A 10641-nucleotide genomic window follows, 5' to 3' on the forward strand; every position below is an offset into this window, starting at 1 on the left:
GAGCATTTAAATTGCATTAGTTTAAAACTCCCATTTAAGAGCTCCATGAGATGTGTAGATCACCCCAACCTCGTTACCATTTTAGGTTTCCCACCCCAGTCAAATTACACGCGTAACTTTCGTATGTCAATATATGTAGATAATTTGATACACTTCTAATTTGTGTTATGTCTTATTAGTGTCATGACAACAAATTCCCAGTGAAGAATTGCCCAGACCTGTGTAAGTCTGATGAGCCTTGACTTAATTCACATCAGATTTATCTTTTACTCTAGACAGTGTCACACTGGTGCACACCAGTCAGGATGTTTCATTTAAGCTGACAGCAGTGCTTCAGCTTGTGAAAGATGCAACACCAGCAACTCAGGGCAATGTCTGGCTGAGCTGCAAAGTGAGCAGATCCTATGCTAAGTACTTACAGGCATTTTGCCTGGTTGCTACTTCTAACACCAGTTACTGGGTCTAGTTACTGATTTCTGCAAGTGGTTGCCTTATCAAGACGTCACATTTATACAGTTTATTGCCATTACAGGAGCAGTTGTTATTGCAGTTATTTCCTAGAACTAGTACAATGCTGGTTTACAGATAAGTGAGATGACAAAACAAGTGTGATCCTGTGTGCTTCAAGTAATTTGGAAAAATGTCTATTAAACAAAATCAGGATTTTAGTTGATCAGGTCTGACAGGAGAAGGCCTGAAACAACAAGTGGCATGCTGGAGAGTTTGTAAGCTTGGGGAAGGCAGGACACAACATTCTCTCTAGTTTCTCAGGTTTTAGCTCTTCCATTATTGAATTTTTTGCATCATTTTTGTTCCTTTTCCCTAGTGGGATTTCTCCCTTTCTGACAGTGTTAGGACCTCATTGGCCAGGAGTCAGGGCAAACTATGCCCTTCAGCACTGAAAGACAATCACATGCCTGCAGCTATGGTACAGGTTTTCTAAAACACTCAGTGTATGTTGGTGTCTTCTTAGCATCTGATCAGCATACTCAGTCAGAGAGTAGGGCTTGCTCTTATTTCTGCTGCATGGCTATTAGCACATGAGCTAATGTGGGATTTCTCTCTGACCGGATGCCATGAGGTCATCCAGGCTGGGTGCCACACTGAGACTGGTGATGTTGGGGCTCCTTCCCAACTACACCACACGTTGCTTGGCCGCCTCATGGTATCTGTCCCCTCTTTCTTCTCTTGTTTGTGAATTATCCGGCCAGGAGCTCTGGTTTCCTGTTGGTTTTGCATGGTTTCAGATTCTGTCAGCACCTAATCCCATTCAGTTCTCACGGTGTTACTGCACTACCAGTGAGAAAATGGTGTGTCTGATATCACCCACCTCCAGAGGTGGATCGTCTCAAGGGGAGTTGAGGCCTCTACTACCAAAAAGTTCTGAAAATTTCAATTTCTTGTTCACACAATAGAAAACTGCATTCTCTTTTCCCCTACATCTTAAACATGAATAATGTGGAAAACCTAAATTATATTTTTGTAAGATACCTATGCAGTAGGTGTTTGACACAGTAAGTTCAGTCACCCTGACAAAATAATTTTTTCCCAATTTTCTGAAGAAAATTATTTTTTTTCAAAATTACTTTTAAGTTGAGCAAGGGGACAAAGGAACCTGCTCACTCCTTAAGTCCAATACAAAGTGATCAGTGGGACTGAAATACCAGTTTTATTTTCTACAGTGGTTATCCAGCCCCTGCCCCAAATCTAATTGCTGCAGCTTTCACAAGAACATATTGTTAGAAACATTTCACTGCCAAACAAATGTTAATGTTTGAACTTTATGGAGTACAATTGAGGGAGAATACATATATTCATTATAGTCAACATATAGAGAAATGCCTAGTAGAAGATTCTTTGGAAGAGACTATAAGGGCATATAATGGCATTTTTGTACTATGGTTGTTTGGTGTCCTCCTGTACCATGCAGTTGGCACCTATTAATTAATTGCTGCCAGCTAACAAATGCATCCGTTCTGTAACAGAATTGCATTGAGTTTCTTTCCAACTTGTCAGATCTTTTTGTCTTACTCTTTCTCTCCTAGATCACAATTTGTGGCTGGTAAATTGGTTTCTAAAATGCAGTCGCACACACTTTGCCTTTGAGTTAGCTTTCTTCTCTGCAGGACACTGCTATATACTGTACCTTTAAGTACCCAAATCAATTTAATTAAATTTCATTACAGGCACTAGAGCTGAAACAAAGTAATGAAAGTGGCCATCACGTCAGGTGGTGTTTATCTCAGCATTAAATTGAAAATACCCCCTTTAGGCTCTTAAAAATTAGTTTCAATATTTAACGCTAATAGCTTTTGGAATTGTTTATGGGATAGTTTTAATGAATTTGTTACAAACTGTTTACCTTTCCAAGGAAGGAAGCTTGTTTCTTGCAGCAGAAGAGAGCTTAAGATAGATGACTTAAAAGTATTAAGGTTTTGAAATACTAGGAGGTCTGGTAGCTACCCATAATGCTGTTGAAAAGCACCATGAAGGTTGTTGTACAGTGGCAGCAATGTGCCTTGTTTAGTCAAAGGTAAAGCCAGGTCACCACAATACCTGTGTTAGTTTTTATTGCTTGCCTGACTTCCGATCAGAGCCAGGGTCCAGGTGTTTATGTAAACAACACAGATGGAATAGACACAAGGAAGAAGAGTTTACGGAAAGGTTCAGGGCACTTTTTTCTGACTCGTGCCAGGACTTTATCTGAGGGAAGCAACAGTGCAAAAGGAAAGTGCACCTGGCTGTGCATGTGTCCAGATCCACAAAGTTGGAAGCATTTCTGACTCACGCTATGTAAGCATGGCTGCTCTCTCCTGCTTTTGCAGGCAGACAGTAATAAATAGTCTATTCCTTCTGCTTTTATCAGATCTAGAGTTTGCACTCTACTTATCTTCTCTTCAGAGGTCTGTTTAAAAGAAAAATGAATGATGAGAAAACTGTAAGAGTGAATTATAGAGAGTCATCTTTCTGGTAAGAACTTCTGACCTCAGAGATTGAGGAAGAAAGGAACCATTTTTCTTCAGCAGGGTAATGGCACGGGCCTCTCAGATGGTTGCTACTTCATTTTTGTAGTAGGGAAATCACCATGCAATTTATTAACAGGAGATGTAAAAATAATGCTAAGTATGTTATTTACAGTCTTGATGCTTGGATAAGATTATTTAACTTAAGCTGTTAATTATGAATATAAAATGTTAGTTGTTTTTTAAAATGTATATGTAGCATATATACATATTATATATGTAAATTTATTGAAAAGCTTCTACTAATTTCCAATTTGATTTGCCATTAAGAAGCTAGGGCTTTACAGATGATTTTGTTTGCATCCTCGTTGATCCTACTTCTAGGATGTGGCTTGTGTAGAAGCTACTTGTTGGAAATGATAGATTGGATATAGAAAATTTTGCTTTAAACAAGTGGTATTAAATATTTACTATTTATTATTTCAAATTACTAGAATTTTTTATTAATTAACTGGCTTTCTTCCTTATATTTTCTTGTATGACTGTCATGAAATATGAGGTGCAGCTCAGTGAAGTATCCTAAATCTAAGTGAACTCTGTGGACAAACACTATCAAGTCCAGGGAAAGTCATGAATCTACTATGAAAGCTTAGGCCCAAACTTCACTCTTCCTTTTTTTTTATTTTTCCTTTGAAATTAAGACTGAGACACATGCATGTTTATACAAAAGTATTATATAATGTAATTATGTATTCAGGATTTGTAGTTAGGTGTCACAACTGTCTGTCCTAATTTCCTCATGACATTTCCCTCTACATCAAGTATTAATATCTTCTTTTTTCCTGCTGGTTTTAAAATATAAAGTGTCACACTCTTGCTGAATTATTTTTCTTTAAAGTTTAGTGGAAGGCCATTTTTTCTTGCAGTTCCTAGAGCCTGGTGCCCATGGGTTGTGTGAAGGGAACAAAGTCAGAGCGATGCCTAAGGCAAAGGCAGAGGGTGGGAGGGAGTGAGATGCAGGGGTGGATGTCTGCAGTAGCCTGGGGTACGAGGTGGAAATATTCTTTACTTCCCCAATGGAGAATTATTTTTCTGCAAGCAAGAGGAAAATTCCAGCTGTTTTCTATTCAGCATTTCATTGCAAAAAAGTTAGTTTAGTGCTTTGCCGTGGTCTTGACTCGATTTCCACTCAGTCCAGCAAAAAGTAAGCATTTTTAAAGGGCTGTGAGACTGGGAGAACTGTGTTACTGATTTAGGTTTAACATTAAGCAGTGATAGAGACAGTTAAAATCTATCAATAAATTAAGGCATTTGAAATACTGTCATTTCATGACGACACTAGCAGAAGTCAATTTATTCTCTTATGATACTTTCAAACTATTTTTAATATCCTTTTAAAAATATGAAGTACATTATTTTGTATTATTGTATTATATTGCTTACTCTAAAATTTCCTGATAAGGCAGAAATTATTTAAAGCAGAAACTGTCATTCACTGTGAAAACAAACAATCTTACAATGTAGAATGTTTTCATAGCCCAAATGCTGTTTGCAATGTAAAAGTAGAGGCACGGGAAAAATACACTATTTATTAGCTATAAAACTGTTGGGTAATAGTTAAGTATTAGTTATATTAGTTAACTATTGAACAGCCTAAAAAGTTGTTTTGTGTTCGTAACGTGAGTCTTTCTGAAACGTGTTCTTTTAAAGAACTTTCTGCAGTTTAATTTTTCTCCCGGTGTGTCAGTACAGTCCGCGTGCCCTTCACTGCTGGGAATATTTGCCACCCGGTGACAGGAAAGAGACGGTAGCCTACTCATGTATACGTAGCAAAAACACTGGGGGATAATACTCTACCCTTAAAATGGGGAACTTCGTGGTGTTTTCACTGACTGCTGTCGCCATGTTTGGTCTTGCAGGACGGATGGTCGCAGTATCACTTTGTAGCCTCATCCTCAACAATAGAAAGGGATCGGCAAAGACCCTACTCTTCGTCCCGCACGCCGTCCATCTCTCCCGTGCGCATGTCTCCCAACAACCGCTCAGGTAAGGCCAGGCTTTCAGGGCTGAAGTAAAGACAGAGGTCATATGTCCCTGTCATTTACCTCCTTTTAAAAATGTCACTGCCCATCCGTATTGGTTGTTAACAGCGGTGGAAGAGCACAAAATGCGTTCTTACCGATTACCTGAATTACCTCTTCAAAGCAGGAATTAATTTTTTCTTGTAAAGTTTGACAGCAGAAAGAATATTCCGTAACTTTTTCGTTTCAAATTCTCATGCAGTTTTTTTTCCTGATTGGGATTACCTGAGTACATCTCAGGGCAGTGTTGTCTGTTTGTAGTGTGAGGAAATTGCATTACTCACTTTGCTAGTCATGAAAACCAGTGTTTTTCATGATCACACTGCACACTTAGCAAAAGCTGAAGGTTCTACAATATTTTTGGTCAGCTTTTATTCTCATTATATGTGTATACATGTGTATGTGCAAGTTTCACAAAAGATTCACTACAGGCCTTCATGTGACATTGACACAATTTTTACACCAGCTATCATTAATTCAGTACGATCTATGCATTGAATTCGTGTAATATCTCATCTTATGCTGCAGTGTTAATTAATTTTTATATTAAAAAATCTGGGCACTTCCTCCTCTATTTATTCTAAGGTTGAACACACCTTGGTTAGATGAAACCATTCCCAGGGAAAAATCATCTTAGATAACCAGACTAAAGCAGTCAGCCACTCAATGTGATTTTTGCTAATTGTTCAATCTAATGCTGTCATTCCGTAGGTATACCAAGAGTTTAGGTTTAAAATTGGCCACATTTATTATTGCCATCAACATTGTGTCATAGTTGAGTTTTTTTAAGAAAATTGTTTTGTTGATTACCTAGAAGCTACATCTTAATCCTACAGAACAATCACTGAGGAAATTTGAAAGTATAACCAGAAATACAGTGAGAGCTGCTATTCAGGTTTCAAAATCTATCATTACATAAGTCTGTAAGGGGCTCTTGTTCCTTTTTTCTTCTCCAAAATTTCATTTTGACTGTAAGTGCAAGGCTCTTGAAATGTCTGGCCCTGAGATCTTCACTCTGTCTCTTGCCAGAACTGTCTTTTCACTTCTGTTACTGCATTACTTCAAGAATATAATTAAAGAAATTTTGGATGAAATTTTACTGCCATCATCAGTTATCGTAGGATTGGAAAAAGATACATGTAGTGGCTGTTGCTGAAGGAAGAAGTTCCAATATAATTACTGATCAGTCAGTTCAACTTCATTCTAGAAAATTGCTGGAACAAATAATCACAATCTGACCACCTCAAAGATAGTAGGAACATAAGATACTGCTTAACTCTAGGAGTATCTGTTACTACAGAGTAGTAAAAGTTGGTGTCTGTCCAGTAGTATTCATATTAAATGCAAACATTGGTCTGATACTATTTGTTCTAATGAAATCCATCTCAATTTCTTCTACAACATAGTTAAAGCACTTTGTGGAAGGCATAGTCAGGAAATGAAATCTACTGTAATCAGTAAGACTATTTCACACAAGATTTTTATAGGCAAGCTAAAACAAGCTAGCAAGTAGTCCAGAAAATGTCATATATGGTAAATACAAAACAGACTGAGAACCATTTGCTAAGAACGGGTATTGCTTACTGCCAGAATGGAAGCATCCTTTTCTTGGAGGTTTGTCTTGGGCCCAGTACTCCTCACTGGTTTCATTTATGACCCAGATAATACACAAAGGATGCCCATTACCTTTGCAGGTGACATAAATCTGGGAAAATCTCATGTGCCTTGAAGGGCATTATTGGAATTCACAGTGATCCTGAGAAATTTGAAATACTGTCTGAAGGAAGAAAAAATATATAATCCTTTACAAAAAAATTATAAGGAGAATTTCTGGCTAGACAAAAGTTCTTTAGAAATGATTCAGGAAATTTTGTCAGTTGCACACATGGGTCAGGAGATGGAGAAATTGGGATATGAGAACCCAGTGAATGGACTGTAACTGTTTAATTCAAACGAGATGTGGGCAGTGGGAAGAGGTGGGCACCAAATATTCAAGGAAATAGCAGCCAGCTGTGAAGAGGTAGAGCATGAACTTTCTTTACTTTCAAAGCAGACAAATGGAAATAATGAGCAGCAAGGAGTCAGGCTAGACATCAGGGAACATTTCCTAGCAGTAGGGAAACAAAGCACTGGAACAGACTGCTTGGAGCAGTTATGTGGTCTCTGTCATTAGAGATCTTTAGTTTTAGATGAAAATCTGTCAAGAATTATTTTGATATACTGGCTCCTACCTTGGGCTAAACAGTTTAAGTAAATAAACTCCCAGTGTCCCTTTCATCCCTAGGACATGGTGATAAGACACTTCAACTAGCGTAAATAGGTCTGTCTTCTTTTCTGTGTCCTTTAAGAATAAGAGCAGAAAAACTTGTTATCACTTTTCAGTCTAATGTCAACCAATGATTTTATGTCTGCTTCCAGTAAAAACTCTGAAAGAGGGCACTTCTGGATTTTAACACTTGCCAGAAAACTTGTTCTCACATGGGAGGAGAATGATAAATCCCACAGGGAACAGAAAGAGATTATTTTGCCTGTATCAGTCAATTTTGTTTAAAACACCAGAGTGCTTGAAAGCATTACAAGAGTATGGAAAACAAAATGCATCCCTGCCTTAGCAAGTTTGCTTTCTGTTTTGGTCCCTCTTAGACTTCTGTTGTCATTAGCTGATTTGTTAATTTAATGTAATGTTTCTTTATATCTGCTGGATTATGAGCTTTAGAATTACATCACTGTTGACAAGCAATTTGAAAGCAATCCCCAGTTTTAATGGCTTCATAAGAAAAACCATCTGTCCCATATTTGCTCTGTAAATTCGGAGGCCAAGGCCAGCAGAACCAATCTAAGCAGAATTCAACATCACTTGTGCTTCCTTACCCCTTCATTAGGTACAAGAAATTCCCTATTCCTTAACTAAAAATACATAACAGTTCAGAGATGCTGAAAGACAGAACTCATGATCAGGCTTCACAAACGAGCTTGTCCTAATTTATTTTTTTTTTCCTTTTTTTAAAGCAAGGACATAGTTTTTGTTTTTGAGGTTCTTTTGACATATCAAATATCTGGATGGAGGCAGGAGAGAGAGTGGAAGTAAGCATCCGCATGTTAGATATTTTTACGCCACTGTGCCTTGACAAGGCTCTGAGGTGCTCTGCCACTCACCTTGTGCTCCTTCCACTGCCCTCCACATCAGGGAAAGTGCATTCTATCTACCAACACCTAAATATCTGGAAGTCAGTTTACTTGAAAGCCATTATTTTTAGCTCTGCTTTTCGCCTTTTCCTAAGCATCACAAGCTTAAGTGATGTAATCCTTACGATTACTGTCAGTGATCACATTTTTTCAGCACTTGAGAATCAAGTACAAAACCAGTTCTCCTAATCACCTCATACTTTCCTTCTTTTAGCCATACCAAAGTATCATGAAGGACTTCATTTTAATTATACCTTCAAGTAGCAGTTGTTGTTTTTATGGCAGTTGTTCATACACAGGTATTTAAAGACAAATAAATTTATTTGAGTTAGATTTAAGTGTTAGGCAGTCTTTACTGTATGCTTTTTCATTTTGTTTTCTTCCCATCCCCATTAGAGTCATATAATGGGTATGTTAATTTTCAACCAAGGAGGGAGAAAATAATCTGAGAAAGGTTTTTCCACCCAGTTGAAACTTAATGCTCTTTCCAGCAGAAATAAATGAAGCATTTTGAGGACAACAAAAAAATACTAAAGTGCTTATACCAGAAAGTTTTGACAAATTAAATTTAAAAAATAAAGAGGAAAAAAATATAATAATTATTGTATGTTTTTTCTTAACAATCATCCTAGATGTTGGGCATAAGTGAAAAAAATAAAAAGTTCAGAGAGAAAATTATGTTTGGGGTTTATCGTCCCATGAATACAATTGTACATCTTTTCTTCCATAATGGGGTAGTGTTTCTTCAAACAGCTCAATGTTGGTATGCTAACAAATATAAACTTAACTAAAAAGTTTACTCTGTAGAGTTAAACACTACATTCAGTCATATGTAGTGAGAAAAAATAAATCCATTTTCATGATCTAGCAAGTGCCCCAGCCTCACCTCGGGAAATGATCAGCCTAAAGGAAAGAAAAACAGACTATGAATCAACTGGAACAAACGCCACTTACCATGGAAATAAGGGAGAACATACTTCTAGGAAAGACACCATGACAGGTGAGATTATACTTGCATAGCATATATAAAAATCAGGTGTGATTGACCACTGGTTTTGTAGGCTTGACTGGTTTCTATACTATAGAAAAACATCAGCCTGCTTTGGTTGATTCTGAAGTTCTAGCCAGAACTGAGAAATGCAACTGAAGAAATACTTGATCTTAATTAATTCAATGCTACATGAAAATAATTAGTGAAGACATGTTGCTTCACAGAGGTAAGGGTCTAGAAGCAATTTTACATTTCAGTGTTGTTTTCCTTTTAGAAGGAAGTGAGTAAATCCACCTTGTACTAACTAGCATTGTTTCTGAAGCATGACAGTGGTTGAGCATGTGTGGTGATCCCTAACATCTGTGTTTTGCAGGCAGTGGCTTTCCAGGACCAGTTAGCTCATTTTGTATGTCAGTCATTCTAGGAAATTTGATAGCAGTTTGTAAAATCTATTCCTGTTACTTTCTCATTTGGGCTGATGTAAATGGAATGACGTTCTCTGTGTATGTTATGGCATTTATTTCATGTTTCACTGAAGGCATCTCTCCCCTAGTGATGGTTGTCATCACCACTGCATAGTCTTATATCTCTGTTGAACATTTTCATACATTTATAAAGTGCTGAGCATCATGGTGTCCTGCACATGCTACCTCAAGGCAGGCAAAAAACCACGGTGGAGAGCTCTTCTCTGCACTTCTGGAATGCCTGTTGCCTTTTCCCACATCCTTGACAGAGGTCTTGCTCAGAGGATCCAGAATGGGCTCTTTGTCTTCCTCCACTCAGTGGGCACACCAGTAGCATCCTGACTCAGCATCAGACCATCCAAACTGCCTAGCAAAACCTAGAGGCCAGCCTTTTTGTGTGAAATTTATGTGAAAATGCAATACAGAACATTAATTAGCATGGAAGTGAAAATCTGAAGAAGAGGAATGACTGTCAAGAGCATTTGGAAACCAGAGAAATGAGGAGTGTCCTGAGCAGGATCTGCAGTGTACTACCTGAGGTTGCAGCAGATTCAGTCAAGGTACTGCATTTTTATGTATCTGTAATATTTTTACTGTTTCATAGTCACTGCTGTGGGGAACTGCACAAGGTAGTTCTCTAAAACAGTTCAGTGGCCCTAACTTGTGTGTTTGTGAAGGACAGTGTTTTATTCAGCAGTTGGTCAAGGATCTATGAAGAGGGAATCTCAGGAAAAAACGCAGAAACAGTATTTTCTTCTAGCTGTATCTCCAAATTTAGACTACCAGATTATATCAGAAAGTTCAACAAAAAGATTGGTGTCCATGTGGAAAATCTGTGTTTTCTTGCAGATAGTCTTGTCTCTCTCCATACTTGGAAAAAATTGTGATTTTTCTTTTTCCCCATCCCCTTTTCAGTTTGTCTTTTACTGTAGTGTTTTTCTTCTTCTATACCTCTT

General features: G+C 37.7%; 1 protein-coding gene across 1 annotated transcript in view; it reads left to right on the plus strand.

The window, feature by feature from the left end:
- Window positions 1-10641, plus strand: part of CTNND2 (catenin (cadherin-associated protein), delta 2) — a 306974-nt gene that overhangs the window by 286856 nt on the left and 9477 nt on the right. Inside the window, exons 14-15 of the mRNA XM_010001353.1 lie at window positions 4883-5009; window positions 9099-9230. Of these exons, the coding sequence (XP_009999655.1) occupies window positions 4883-5009; window positions 9099-9230 (259 nt within the window). The remainder of the gene's footprint in view (window positions 1-4882; window positions 5010-9098; window positions 9231-10641) is intronic.

Source organism: Chaetura pelagica, unplaced genomic scaffold (genome assembly GCF_000747805.2).
Source record: "Chaetura pelagica isolate M959 unplaced genomic scaffold, ChaPel_1.0 scaffold317, whole genome shotgun sequence".
NCBI classification, from domain to species: Eukaryota; Metazoa; Chordata; class Aves; order Apodiformes; family Apodidae; genus Chaetura; species Chaetura pelagica.